The sequence below is a fragment of the Canis lupus genome, chromosome 22, assembly GCF_048164855.1.
Source record: "Canis lupus baileyi chromosome 22, mCanLup2.hap1, whole genome shotgun sequence".
Lineage (NCBI taxonomy): Eukaryota > Metazoa > Chordata > Mammalia > Carnivora > Canidae > Canis > Canis lupus.
In genome coordinates this window covers 23,157,630-23,173,074 of record NC_132859.1, presented here as the reverse complement: position 1 = coordinate 23,173,074, position 15,445 = coordinate 23,157,630, and the positions used below count along the sequence as shown (strand labels likewise).

Sequence of the window (15,445 nt, the reverse complement as noted above, 5' to 3'; positions counted from 1 at the left end):
GCGGAATATTTCCATTTATTTACATCTTTTAAAATTTGTTTCAAAAAAAAATTTTGTTTCAGCAGTATTTTGTTTTTAGTGACACCTTGAAGTTTTTAACTTCTTAAAAGATCTTTCCTTTCCAGAGAGGGATAGTTATTTCATTAATCATGTACATTATTATGTGGCACTCAAATTTTTATTACACTTACATATTTTATGTGGCTGATTCTAATCTAATTTTAAAGCATTCCTCATCATCTTAATGTAAAAAACAAATGGCTAACATTAAAAATTGTGTTGTTTTGGGCAGCCCCAGTGGCGCAGCAGTTTAGTGCCGCCTGCAGCCTGGGGTATGGTCCTGGAGACCCGGGATCGAGTCCCACGTCAGGCTTCCTGTATGGAGCCTGCTTCTCCCTCTGCCTGTGTCTCTGCCCCTCTCTCTCTGTCTCTGTGAATAAATGAAACCTTAAAAAAAATGTTGTTTTATTTATTTTTTTTAAGATTGTATTTATTTATTAATGAGAGATACAGAGAGAGAGGCAGAGACACAGGCAGAGAGAGAAGCAGGCTCCATACAGGGAGCCTAACGTGGGACTCGATCGCGGGTCTCCAGAGTCATGCCCTGGGCCAAAGGCAGGTGCCAAACCACTGAGCCACCCAGGCGTCCCAATTGTGTTGTTTTAGAATTGTTCGTTGAACCCTTTCTCTAGAAACAAGTCTGTCTACAACAGATTTTATGTGTGATTTTGGGGATTTAAGGCCTCGGTTTTAAGTGATTTTGTGCCTGTATACATACTGCTAACCCAGGCCCGACATTGAGAAAAACATTATTGATAGTGCCAGCAAGGATGAATAAGTATTTTTCTTTTTATGTATGTCTAAATTAAAAATATATGTCTTAAGTTAAATATGTATATTTACATACATCTAAATTAAAGAATAACCACTTTACATATTTCTCTTGAGATATTCATGTGACCTATTTCATGTTACCTTTGTAATAGTTTTCACGGGTCTTATTTTGCAGCCACTACTCCATGCTCTTATTAATTCAGGTCTATTTATGGTTAGTGTAGTCTCCTTGGCTGACAAGTAGCCTTTTCTCCTATGGTTATCATGTTCCCCCAAGCAAAGTACCTAACTATATGTTTGCTCTGGAAGGACCAAGAAGGGGGAATAGCTTTCAGCAGTAAAAAGCGCTTTTCTTTCATGAAGGAGCGTAGTTTCCTTTTTGGTCTAAGCAAACCATTTCTAATAAGAAGGAGGATGCACATATTTCAATTAAAGCGGAAGTGCAGATTCACTTAGAGAAACTTTAGGGTGATTTTTATTTATTTTATTAAGATTTTATTTATTCATGAGAGACAGAGAGAGAGAGATAGGCAGAGACATAGGCAGAGGGAGAAGCAGGCTCCATGAAGGGAGCCCGATGTAGGGCTCGATTCCGGGACTCCAGGATCATGCCCTGAGCCAAAGGCAGACACTTAACTGCTGAGCCACCCAGGCATCCCTTTAGGGTGATTTTTGAAGTACAGGTTTTTAGTTTTTTCTGGGTGGAAATTACAAGTAAAATCTACTTGTGCATCACTTTGATATTTGCATACATTAATTGTAGCAAATGCTCTGAATTTAAAAGTACTATTTTAGTATCTGAACTAGGTTCTAATACCTTGGGATGGATATATGGTAATCAGTCTATTAAATGGCAGGTGTTTATGACATTCATATATAGTCACTGTAATGACTAGATACAGGAAATTGAGAGGAAAGTTGGCTGAAAGTAAAGCTGGCAAATTTCTGATAACCTTTCTTATGTGTAGAAATAGAATCCTGCAACATAAGAGATACTCTTCTCTTTAGCCATCTGGTATTTATAGATCTCACCAACTCTGATAATCCTAGAAATCCTGAGGGTTTTTTACCCTGCTTTATTGATCTAGTTCTTGACCCTGCCAGCCTCTAAACCTCAGTTGAGTCCCATCCTGAACTGTTTTTGTGTTTTCTTTTATAATTCTTTGTGCTTATTATCACGCAATCTGGGATTTGAACATTTGTCATCCAAAAGTGGAAATAGTAATGCATTTGCTTGATAGGAATTTTATATTTTACACGTAGTGTTGTATTAGAAGCTAGCTCCAGGAGCGAAGGTAGTCTTTTCAACAAATGATGCTGATTACTTGGACATGTACATGCAAAAACAAACAAACAAAGACTCTAGGCACAGACTTTAAACTTTTCACAAAAATTAACTCAAAACTGATCACTGACCTAGTGTGAAACACAAAAGTCTTAAAAGATAACATGGGAGAAAATCTAGATGGCTCTTGGGTTTGATGATTACTTTTTCAATACAACACCAGAGATGCAGCCCATGAAAAAATGAATTGGTAAAGCAGACTTCATTAAAATTTTAAAACTTCTGCTCTGCGAAAGACACTGTCAAGAGAATGTAAAAACAAGGTGGGAGAAAATATTTGTAAAAGACATTTGAAAAAAAAAAAAAGACATTTGATAAAGGACTATTCAAAGTATACAAAGAACCCTTAAAACTCAACAGTAAGAAAACAGACAACTCAACTAAAAAAATGAGCCAAAGACTTTGGCAAGAATCTCACCAAAGAAATACAGATGGCAAATAAACACATGAAAAAAATGTTTCACATCATCAGTCATCAGGGAAATGCAAATATAGAGATACTACTGCACATTTAATGGATTGGCCAAAATCCAGAACATTGACAGCAACACAAATGCTGGTGATGAGGGTGTAGAGCAAAGGGAACTCTAATCATTTGCTGGTGGGAATGCAAAATGGTATAACCACTTTGGAAGACCTTTTGGTGGTTTCTTACAAAACTCAACGTCCTCTTACCATATGATCCAGCAATCACACTCTATAGTATTTACCCAAAAGAGTTGAAAACTTACACAAAAACTTTTGTGTTGAAAACATCCACCCAAAAACCTGCACACAGATGCTTATAACACCTTTAATCATAATTACCAAAAAAAAAAAAAAAATCATAATTACCAAAACTTGGAAACAACCAAGAAGTCCTCCAGTAAATGAATGCATGGATAAACTGTATTACATGCAGACAATGAATATTATTCAGTGCTAAAATGAAATCAACCATCAAGGTAGGAAAGCTATGAAAGAAACTTAAGTGCATATTATAAGTGACAGAAGCAGTCTGAAAAGATTGTATACTATATAATTCCAACTATATGACATTGTAGAAAAGGCGTAGAACTTTGGAGCAGTAAAAAGATGAGTGGCTGCCAAGGTTTCAGAGGGGAGGGAGGGAAAAAAGTGGAGCACAGAGGATTTTTAGGGCAGTGAAACTTACTCTGTATGATACTGTAATGGTGGATACATGTCATTTTATATTTGTCCAGACCCATAGAATGGGCAACACCAAGAGTGAACCTTAATGTAAACTTGACTTGGGTTGAAAATGTGTCAATGTAGGTTCAGCAGTTATAACAAATAGATGTACCACTGTGGTGAGTGGAGGATGTTGGTAATGAGGGAGACTGCATGGATAGGGTCAAGGAGTATTTGGGAAATCTGTACCTTCCTAATCTTGCTGTGAACTTAAAACTACTCTAAAAATTGAGAGTATTAAAAAAAAAATAGCTTTAACTCAGCTGGAAAAAAATACAGACCTTGTATCATGAAATTAAGCCCTTACATTTCATGGGATGTGCTTTATTTCTTCTGAAAGAAACGGAACATTTTCTTACTGAGTTATTGGGATATTTGCAGAGGGAGTATGTACTATATATGCCTTTCTCTTTTCTGAGGAGTATAACTTCTGATGTAAGTGAGCCATCTCAGGTGAAACTACTCTTTCAATTGGAATTTGACCAGAATCAGAGTATCCTGGTATTATAGGCATAGGAATGATCACTTTGCCCATTAATTTTCTTCTCTGTATTAAGTATAAATTTAGTAGTCATGGTTACTGGAAACATAATGATACTAATTATAATTAATTCAATGGCTCTGTTGGAGTTTTGAACCCCTCCCCCCTGTTACTTAATCAGCAGAATAATAGCAATAAGAATAGCTAACATTTACCATTATAAACAAGTGACAAATACTTTACATGGATTATTTCTTTTAATCTTCACATTATGAGGTCTGTGTGTGTGTGTGTGTGTGTATGTATTCATTCCACATCTTTCAGATGGAGAAGCTGAAGCTTGAAGAGATTAAGCAAATTATCAGAGGATACATAGAAAGTGAATAGTTCAGTGTTTGAACAAAGGCAGTGACTCCAGAGCTGGTGGGTTTAATTATAAGCTGTAGTTCCTCCTTCAGTATTGCTTACCATTGATCTCCTCTCTGAGAAACCTTGTGTTTCAGTTAGCCTTAATTTCATTATTTCATGGACTAAAATTCTAATTCAAATACCTGGATTGTGAAGCTTTTAGTAGTAAAAGGAAAAACCCTAGATTCTATGAGAATACTAACAGCTTCTTAGAAATTGGTAGCCAAAACTTATTTTAAAATGATCGAAGGAGGGATCCCTGGGTGGCTCGGCAGTTTGGCGCCTGCCTTTGGCCCAGGGCGTGATCCTGGAGTCCCGGGATCAAGTCCCGCGTCGGGCTCCCGGCATGGAGCCTGCTCCCTCCTCCTGTGTCTGTCTGTCTGTCTCTCTCTCTCTCTCTGTTTATTATAAATAAATAAATCTTTAAAAAAAATAAAAATAAAAATGATCGAAGGAACTAGGGTGTTCAGCTTAGGAAAGAGGTTTCAAAGTGAAAGTCTGGTTGGCAGAAAAATTATTATATCCTATGTGAAGCTGAAAGACAGAACTTGAACCAGAGGGTGAAAATTGTAAGAAAGTAAATATTGGCTTAATTCTAAGAAACAATGGTCAGTATCTGCAGTACTGGAAATAAATAGAATTACTCTTAAGGAAGGTGAGTTGGTTCTCTTGCACCAGTAATGAACAATTAAAATCTAGCCAGCTTTGATCAGGGTATTCCAAAGGTTCAAGCTGTATGTTCTGGGGACTAGGCTAGGTAGCATAAAAGCTTTCAACTCTGATTGTTTGGGTTATTTGAAGCCTATTGCATAGACTATCTCCTGAAAGAATTGAGGTTCTTAACTTTAATATACAAAGGTTTTATGACCTCAAGAAACTTGAAAAACATTATTCTATAGTAAACACAAGCTTTGTCTGTACTTTACAAAAAGAAAGTAATACTGAATTTTCTCTATTTTGAGAGAGTTGAATGGTAGTGAAATCTTGTGCAGAAGAATATTGTGATGGTGGTCAATATTTTTGGAGTGTCCATTGACACTATTGTGTGTGTCTAATTGATACATTCTAGTTAAGAGTATTCAAGTCTGGAATTAACTTTCAAACAATGACAAGTATATTATCTCTTAACTGCTTTAAAGTTCATTTCAGTTGTTTGAATTAGTTAATTTAATAATAAAAGGTTGGGAGGGGCAGCTGGGTGGCCAGACTCTTGGTATAAACTCAGGATATGATGTAAGAGTTGTGAGATCAAGCCTGTGCTGGGCGTGGAGTCTGCTTAAGATTCTCTCTCTCTTTCCTTCTTCTCACCCCCTCTCCTTACCTCTCTCTCTCTTCCTCTCTTAATAATTTAAAAAAATATTGGGAAGAAACTGGGTCTTTGAGGGACTGGACTCCTTCATTCACTGCCATGTCCTTGAACCTAGCTCTGATATATCCTTGTTTAATACTAGGTTGATCTATGGTTATACTTAATACGATATCTGATTTAATACATTAGGGTTTTTCCCTAAAAAAAAATTGCCGTAGGAAAAAAGTCATGTCATAAAAAGGAAAGCAATATTTATAAGGACTATAAAATTTAAAAATGGCATAACATAGGGACACCTGGGTGGCTTATTTGATCTGAGCTCAGGTCTTCTATCAGCAGTATCATTAGCACCTTTTTACTTGTTCTTATCTGTACTACTAGTTGTTATGGGAGCAAAATGCCCCAGATAAAGTGCCTCAAATATGTTTTTTATTTAAATAGCTTTAGTTTCCTGATTTATAATATTAGAGTTAATGGGTAATGTAAATTATATCACTTATTAAGCTGTCCTATTAGAATAAATCTATGATTTATAAAAACTTGAGAGAAGAAAATGCCTATTCCCTATAGACATTTAATGATGTGTATAACTTTAGTTCTGAATAAAACAGAAACAAGTGCAATAAGTAAAGTCAATAATGAATATTAATTTCTCGGCGAAAAAGGTGTTAGCTTTTACGTTTCTTCATATTATGTATATGACATCATCTGTTATAAATTTCTCATACGTACATTTTGTTTAGTCTTTATTCCTTTTGTTATTTGGTTTTAATATAGTTATATTTTATAAGAACTTTTAGGGACCTCCTGGGTGGCTTAGTTGGTTAAGCGTCTGCTTTTGGCTTATGTGATGATCCCAGAGTCCTAGGGTTGAGCCCCACCCTCAAGTTCCCTGCTCAGTGGGGAAGCCTGTTTCTCCCTCTCCTACTCCCCCGGCTTACACTCTTTGGTACTCTGTCAAATAAATAAAATCTTTTTTCTTTTTTCTTTTCTTTTTTTTTTTTTTTAAGATTTATTTATTTGTGAGAGACATAGAAGCAGAGACACAGAGGGAGAAGCAGGCTCTCTACAGAGAGCCTAATACAAGACTCCATCCCAGGGCCTGGGATCACAACCTGAGCCAAAGGCAGATGCTCAACCACTGAGCCACCCAGGTGTCCCCACTTTTTAAAAAAACTTTTAGTATGAATATTTTTAGGAATTAGCCAACACATTCATCTCAAACCCATAAGAACAGCAAATTCAATTATAATTTATAGATGGCATTTTCTCTTTGCAGATAAATAAAATGGGAGTACTGTCTTTCATAAAAATAACACCTTTTCATTTCCTGATATAGTGGTTATGAGTAAAAATTGGTATGGAATTAGTTGCTGTCTGACATATTCTGTTTTAAAAGCAAGAGTAAATGAACAGGTCATAGATTTGAATGCATGTTGATTTATTATTGGATAGATTGGTCTATTTAGCTATTTGATGGACACTGAGCATGTGCTGTATGTAGTGATGGGTCCTATGTAGAGGAGTTAGAGTTTCAAAGATAATGAAGACATTACTGCACTTAGGGGAATCCCTCCTTGTTCTTTATGATGAAGGACACTAGTGACTTAGTAAAAGATACCAAAAAAAAAAATCGTTTGTAGGTGTTGGGACTAACACACCATATAACACACCATATCTGTGATTCAGATTTTAATCTCTAAATTTGATATCCAAGGAGGCTTTACAGGTAATCTTTGAAGATTTAAGGCTTCTTAAAATGATTTTAATGACCTAGAAGTATTTGTTCTATCCTTAAAGGGAAGTACGGCACACATTCTAGAGGACAGAGGTAGAGGGAACTCTCATGGAAGGGGGAGAGAGGAGAATAGAAGAGAATTCTCTTAAGAATTTCCTTATAGCTTTCTTCTTAGGGAAGCTGTAGAGCTCAGTATTTTGTCTGAACGATAGGTCTGAGTTTACTAGTCATGACAGTATTTTGGGCCTAATGGACACTTGACTCCAGCATCCTTTTGCTGAAGGATCTAGAATATGCTCTCTGGTTATGGTAGTCACTAAGTAGCTGTGGCTATTTAAATTTAAAGTAATTAAATATAAAGAAAATTTAAAATTCACTTGCATTAGCCACATTTCAAGTGCTCAATAGCTACATGCGGCTCATGGCTGCCTCATCAGACAGAAAGTTCTTTTGTGTAGCACTGATCTAAACAACTAAGTTACATGAGAAGGATGTTCAGAAGGCCTTTAGTTGGGTGGAGAAAATTAGTTTTATTTACTTTTATTTTTATTTTTTTTAAGATTTTATTTATTTATTCATGAGAGAGAGAGAGGCAGAGACAGAAGCAGAGGGAGAAGGAGGCTCCATGCAGGGAATCCGATGTGGGACTCCATCCTGGGACTCCAGGATCATGCCCTGGGCTGAAGGCAGGCTCTAAACCGCTGAACCACCCAGGTGTCCCAGGAAATTGATAAGAATTTAGAATTCTTAGAAATCTAAAAGAATTTAAAAGAATATCTTCTTAACTGATATCCTTTAAGACTTTGAGTGTGAGGGACGCCTGGGTGGCTCAGCGGTTGAGCATCTGCCTTTAGCTCAGGGTATCATACTGGAGTCCGGAATTGAGTCCCACGTTGGGCTCCCTGCATGGAGTCTGCTTCTCTTTCCCTCTGCCTATGTCTCTGCATCTCTCTCTCTCACCTCTCTCTCCCCCTCTGTGTCTCTCAGAAATAAATAAAATCTTAAATTAAAAAAAAAAAAAAAAAAAGACCTTGAGTATGACAACAGTAGTTGACATTGGAAAGGAACATTTCAGGCATTTAATCCTTATACTTTTGCTCCCAATGCGTAAAATATAAACAAATTCTGTAGTTTCATTTCAGTATTATATCATGACTTTCCAGATGATTCTGAACGTTAGAATTTGTGAATTCACATTTCTGTCAGATATTTGATTTCATTGTGAAGTCTTCTGAGGCAGATAGTGATTCAACAAGATCTTTGTCCCTGTTAATTGATAAAAACCTCTGAAGTTCTGAGACTTTTTAGATGTTTAGGTTAATTTTCAGGTACTTAAGCAATCTCTCAACCCTCACCTAGCTTAAGAAGGTAGCAAATGAATGTTTTTATGTTAGAAGAAGATGCTTTTCACTCTTTAGATCATTTCCCACTCTATTTTAGACATGTGAAATTAGGGAAGAAATATTTGTAACATTTGTAATATGGCAATACTTTTGTAATGACTATATGGCAAAGATTAATATAATTTATCATTTTCTTTTTTTTCCCAAATGGAAATAACTTCATTTTTATCATATAATACACTATTTAGAAAAAGATGGAAATAGAAAAATTAAATTGTGAAAGATCTCTCTTGATCTCAATGGAAATCCTTATAGTGTGTTACCCTCAAGTCTGATCATGGCTTTTGGCTTAAGGCATGTATATCTTTTTACTGTATTAGTAGTTTAAAGCAGAAAAACATGATAGATATCATGTTTCATAGATATCAAAAAGGCATTTTGATTGTATTTAACATCCATTTTTGGTAATTTAAAAATCTCTTGACTGAAATACAAATAGATACTTCAGTAAATATGATTGATTATATTAATAGATTTTTCTAATAATTGAACTCTCTTTTCCTAAAATGAATCTTTTTTGGTCATGGTGTACTACTATTTTAATAAGCTACTTGATTTTTTTTTTTAAAGATTTTGTTTATTTGACAGAGTACAAGCAGTGCGGGGAGCAGCAGGCTGAGAGAGAGGGAGAAGCAGGCTCCCCGCTGAACAAAGAGGGCTGATGTAGGGCTTAGTCCTAGGAATCTGGGATCATGTCCTGAGGCAAAGGCAGATGCTTAACCAACTGAACTACCCAAGGCACCCTGTTAGGGACTTCGTATCTTTTTTTAAAATTAAAAAAAAAATTAAATATATTTTTTAAACATTTTATTTATTTGAGAGAGAAAGAGCACAAGAGGCGGGGGGGGGGGGGAGGAGGGCGGGGGCAGAAGAAGAGAAAGAAGCAGGCTCCTTGCTGAGCAGGAAGAAGGACATGGGATAGGATCCCAGGATGTGGGTCTCCATCCCAGGACCTGGAGATCATGATGAACCAAAGGCAGACACTTAACTGACTAAGCCACCCAGGCCTCCTGAGCTATTTGATTCTTATTGTTAATATTTATTTTAAAAATTGGTATATCTTTTTTGTCTTTTTGTGTTGTCTTACCAGATTTTAGTATCACTAAAAGAATTGAGTGTCCTTAGTCTATTTCCTGAAATACCTTAAGGAGCATGCAACTTAACTGTTTCTTTAAGGTTCATCTTGTTTGAGCCATGGTGCTTTTGTAGGTTGTAATTCTTTGCAGCTTTCTTGAATTCTTCTGTTTAGGGGTTGATTTGTTCATAATTTGCAAATTTTTCTGCATAGTGTTACATCATTATTTCTTCTGTATCTGTGATTATAAATTCTTATATTCTTAATTTTGTTTTTGTGTTTTCCTAAACTAGCCAATGTTTTATGTATTTTATTTTTAAAAAACTATTTTTAAGTAGGTTTTTCTATTTCAGTTTCTATTTTTGCCATTATGGATTCCTCTTATAAGGGATTATTGATATTGAAGTGATTTTTCTCCTTAGATATGTTACTTTAAGTGAAGAAAGTGAAGTGAGAAGTGAAACTTGCTTGTCTATGGTGTAGGTTTCCTACTCCTATAAAATTGCAACACTTAAGTGTAGTAGATACTTGCTTAAATACAAATGATTAAAATTCTAGAATATTGCTGTGACTTACCAGTTACAGGCCATAGGTTTTCCTACCTTTGGATCATGGTTTTGTTGAAAGGATATTTTGAAAAAATTAGTAGTGTGCAGTGTTATTGTTGTTTTTAATAAAATTTTCCCATTTAGAATCTTGGCATCCTTAGGTAATATTTTGCTGACTTCATGTATACTAACAACTCAAGCTTGCATAAGGTCCTAATTCTCTGCTTAAGGATCTTACTAGTTCCTTCACTCACAGTAGAATGAGTGGTGGTAGGTGGGTTTTAATATCAATAACACTTTTGGAATATAAAACTAAGCTATATTTAGTTATCATTAATCAACTGATACATTTCTCTTGAAATATCCCTTTTGGTTTAATATCATATATTTTATTATAAAATGTTTCATTTATTTAAGACTAAATTTAAGTCCTTGTCTTTCTTTGTAGGTATAAGCGTGTCTTTTCAGTTGGAACCCATGCGATTACTACCTATAATCCCAATACCTTAGAAGTAACAAATCAGGTAATCATGTTAGAAGCAGTCAGACATTTTTTGAATTCCATTTGAATTTTAAAGCCAGATATGACCCATGATTCCCTGGCCTGAAATCAATACTTTAGGTTAGAAAAGTCAACTTCAAAAGAGATTGATAAGCTTCTATAATACAAAAAAATAAGTAAATAAGTAAAAGAGGATGGTGACAAATGTTTTTTTTTTCTAGACTCTAAGGAGTATAACTTTTTGATATGTTGTTTTTGATTGTTGCCATCTCTTATGTAAATTGGTACATTAATTCTTCATAATTTTAAAGACTGTATTGCTGCAATAAAGGCATACATAAGTCACAGTGCAGTGGTTGGAAAATACTTGTAATGGAAGTAGGATTACTGTTTATAAAGCAAGACCAACTTGAATATGGATAAGTAAACATATTTAGCTTATTTTTAATTCTAAATTAGGCATGTTTTACAGATTTTGTTTTAACAGATCATAAAATTTTATTCCTCACTTTTCACTTTTCTGTATTTTAATTGCTTTGGATTAATGTTATTAATCATTAAAATTGAAATACAGATGAGATTTTTATTGTCTCTGATCTGATAACTGAAAATCTTTAAAAGAATTTGTTGCAGAATTACTGTAATATATAACATCTTCTAGGCATCTCTTATTTTGTAAGATTTTTCTCATTTAATTGTGAAATTAAAGTAGTAAAAATAGTGTAATATTTAATATACCATCAGTTGGAAGAATTTTTCTTTTTGTTAGTGGCCTTATGGAGACATTTGCAGCATCAGTCCCGTTGGAAAAGGACAAGGAACAGAATTCAACCTCACATTTCGTAAAGGCAGTGGGAAAAAGTCAGAAACTTTAAAATTTTCTACAGAGCACAGGACAGAACTTCTTACAGAAGCATTGGTAAGAACGGTTTCATGTTAATAAGCTAAATTTTTCTGTCCTTTTTTTTAAATGAAACAGTTGCAAAGTGCAGATATTAATGTTCTGAGCCTTTGTTCCCACACTGCTCATTTTTTTCTTATTGACTGTAACTTGATTCTGTGAAACTTTCACTTTCTCTAACTGAAAGGCTGGAAAATCTTGTGTTTAATAGTGTTTAGTCTTTTTAAGCACACATACAGAGCAAAGCAGTTGTATGTTTAATCTATCTTAATTTTCAGCGAAGTTTCACACATTTTTTTATTGAACAGTCTTAAACTATAATTCAATAATATTTTTTATTATCAAAGTTATCAGGTTGGGATTTTACATGTTTTGGATAAAAAGGACTGAACTATTGAGTTGTCCTTACCAGTTTGTTGTCATAAACTTTGATTATGTTTTTCTCTTTCAGAGATTTAGAACTGATTTTTCAGAGGGAAAAATCACAGGAAGGGCAAGTATTAAACATTATGAATATCTATTTTTATTCTAATGTTGCCTGTCATTATAGAAATCATTCTGTGTTCTGTGTGTTCCTTTTATGGCAAAGCTAAAGGGAAAAAAGGAATCCTCATTTGTTTTCTGGCACTGTGTGATAGATGTAGTTTAACAGGAAATTCCAATATGAGGAATTAGATTTATGACTATTAATGCCAATGGTTGGGGAAAAAGTTTTGAGACCGAACTATGGAACATTGAAAACAGTGCTATAACCACTCAGGGTACTCTTTATTCAATACTCTAAACAGCCACAGTAAGCATCACACTGTGGGTAATACCTGTTGGAACACACAGTAGTTGTTTGGTATAGGATTTTCCTATTTCAGAAGAATTAAGGTTTTAAGTTTGGAGTATATCAGAATTGTCATATATGTTCTTGCACTGCTAATAAGGCTTTGCATGGTGCACTGACAACTTTGGAGAAGTCACCATTGCTTATTAGAATCTTCATAACTTTCTCAGGCATTCTGTAGTAATGTTACAACAGCATGTAAACTAAATCAGAGACTTCTGAGGAGGGGATATGGGAGTTTATGCTTTTTCCCTTCCTTGAAATACTGAATTTTTTTCCATGAGAATGTATTGCTTTTATAACAGGGATGGGGACAGAATAATGCCTACACTGGTAATACTGTTCAGAATTCTGACTTCTGGTCAAAGGCAGGAACTAAAAATTCTAAGAAGCTGGCAGTACCTGTCTTTCCCTGTCTTTTTTAAAGCCCTCATCCTTTCTATGGATGTTTCTGTTAGGAGTTTTAGCATCTTAGAAGCCTCACTGATCTCATCAAGCAACTGACTGGTTGCTGAGGAGACATTTAAAATAGATAAATGGCAGTTGACAAGCTGCTTTTTTCTTGTTTCTCATGAGCCACAGTCAAATTTCTATAAATTATAATTTGGTGTGCTTATTTTAATTGTTTTATGTTAGCAGTTGACTTTTCCATATTCCTTATATGGAAAACAACTGCTTCCAAAAACATACTTTTAGATTTTGTTTATAAGCTTCTCAATACTTCACAAAACTGAGATGGAAACTGTCTTTAGAAGATTGCCTGGAAGTCAGTCTGCTTAGTTTTAATCAGGAGTGAATTGCAAAAAGCTTCCTCTCCCAAAAGCTCTGCTGGAAAATACTCTTGTATAAATTGAATTTGACCCTCAGATCTTCAATTGTCCCCAGATAGACTCTATATCAGATCTCTAAGTCTCTGTCTTTTAGCCACTACAATCCTGAGGTTAATGATGTGTTTCTGTCAGCACATCTCGTTATGACAGTTGATTATCAGCTGTGAGGAATAGACGATCCTGCAGAGTGAGTTAGGGCATGCAAAAACAAGTGTAGTTTGGAAAAGCACCACCATTTTTGTGGTTTCCCTTCTTCTGGAGAGAAGTGGCACTGCTCCATCCTTTAGTTCAGAATCAAGGTGCTAAATATATTCTTGGGTTAATGCAGGCCCTTGTCTTTCTGCAAATTCCTTTTATGGAACTATAATATGCATTATTATGCAGTCGATCTGTAATGCCAAAGGGACTTGATGTCATATGATTCTGAGCCAGACTGAGGCTCATTGCTGAGTGTAGTGTTGGGGTGTTGTGGAGGTGTTTATTATTTAATGCCTTACTCACTTTTCTGAATACCTACAAGAGAATTTCTCTCATTTCAGTATTAAAAATAGTTGTACTTCTGAGTAACGGATTTACTTTTACTTAAGAGTCCTGTGACTGACCATGTGTTCCTCTTCATGTTGTTGGGTAGGAAACTTTGTGGACTTTTTGGGTGGGTGAGGGGATATTCATTTCACATCTGACACTTGGTTACTTTTCTCTTGCCTCATTTTGTCTTTATTTTAAATTATTTTCTCTTGTATCATAACATTTGGTTAGCAGCCTCACCTAAACCTATTTTTTTTCTTTTTAAGAATAAAACCGGATAGTAAATGAATGTTGACCATTCTAATCATTTCTGATACTAAGTACTTTAATTTATAAAGGAATGTTATTATCTAAGTGGAATTTTACTTGCTAATACAATCAAATACAACTTTGCATTGGTGTGATTAGAAAAGCCTCAGGTCAAACTGAGGCTTCAGCATTCTTATGTATGTAGAAAGAAAATCTATATTAGCATTCTGAACCAGCTCAGATTATTTAAACTGAATATTGTAACTTCCCCAAAATATGATTTACCTCTTTTCCATATGTAAGTTGAATTAAAAGAATCCATCAAAAAAGTTGAAACTTTATTCCCAATAAAACTTTCAGAGTATTATTTCTTTTAGAACTTTCTTTTTTTTATAGATTTGCATAAACTGACTCAGAATTGTTTCACAAAATATTATAACCCAAACCTTTGTTAATTTAAAAAAGATATAATATCTTCAGTTTGAGCAAACCTTTTTACTTAAATACAAAGCTTTAAATACCTAAAATTAATGTTTTTAACAATTTGAATAGTAGCTCTAAATATTTATAATATTGTTTAGATTTCTGGTTGTTTTAGCAGGGACTGATACAGTAAATGTAACTTTATTTTATGGTAAGCTTACATATGAACCTAAAAGTAATATTACTTCTCTTTCTAGAGATATAACTGCTATAAGCATCACTGGAGTGATACAAGAAAACCTGTCATTTTAGAAGTAACTCCTGGAGGCTTTGACCAGATTAATCCTGCAACCAACAAAGTCCTCTGTTCCTATGACTATAGAAATATTGAAGGCTTTGTAGATCTCTCTGATTATCAGGGAGGGTTTTGTATACTTTATGGAGGATTTAGTAGATTGGTAAGTAGTATTTTTAAAAAGTGGTGCCTTTAAGGGGTGCCTGGGTGGCTCAGCAGTTGAGCATCTGCCTTTGGCGCAGGTCATGATCCCGGGGCCCTGGTATTGAGTCCTACATTGGGCTCCCCACAGGAAACCTGCTTCTCCCCCTGCCTATGTCTCTGCGTCTCTCTCTTGTGTCTGTCATGAATAAATAGATAAAATCTTAAAAAAAAAAAAAAAGTCATTTAAAAAGAGACATGATGGGGCATCTGGGTGACTCAATTGGTTAAGCCTCTGCCTTCGGCTCAGGTCATGATCCCAGCGTCCTGGGTTTGAGCTCCACATTGGGCTCCCTGCTCGGTGGCGAGCCTTCTTCTCCCTTTCTCTCTGCTGCTCTGCTTTCTTGTGCTT

At 35.1% G+C, this 15,445-nt stretch overlaps 1 protein-coding gene across 7 annotated transcripts in view; it reads left to right on the top strand.

Annotated features, from left to right (window-relative positions):
- DNAJC13 (DnaJ heat shock protein family (Hsp40) member C13) overlaps positions 1 to 15,445 on the top strand; it is a 117,439-nt gene that overhangs the window by 23,828 nt on the left and 78,166 nt on the right. For 6 of the 7 annotated variants that reach the window (XR_012014919.1, XM_072792750.1, XM_072792752.1 and 3 more), the window contains 4 exons: positions 10,781 to 10,856; positions 11,604 to 11,753; positions 12,187 to 12,228; positions 14,855 to 15,055. Coding sequence is in view for 6 of the 7 variants with exons in the window: in XM_072792750.1 (XP_072648851.1) it covers positions 10,781 to 10,856; positions 11,604 to 11,753; positions 12,187 to 12,228; positions 14,855 to 15,055 (469 nt within the window). In the remaining variant the exon portion in view is untranslated. Of the gene's footprint in view, positions 1 to 10,780; positions 10,857 to 11,603; positions 11,754 to 12,186; positions 12,229 to 13,985; positions 14,025 to 14,854; positions 15,056 to 15,445 lie in introns of those variants that run through there. The other variant, XM_072792753.1, reaches the window with a different exon arrangement.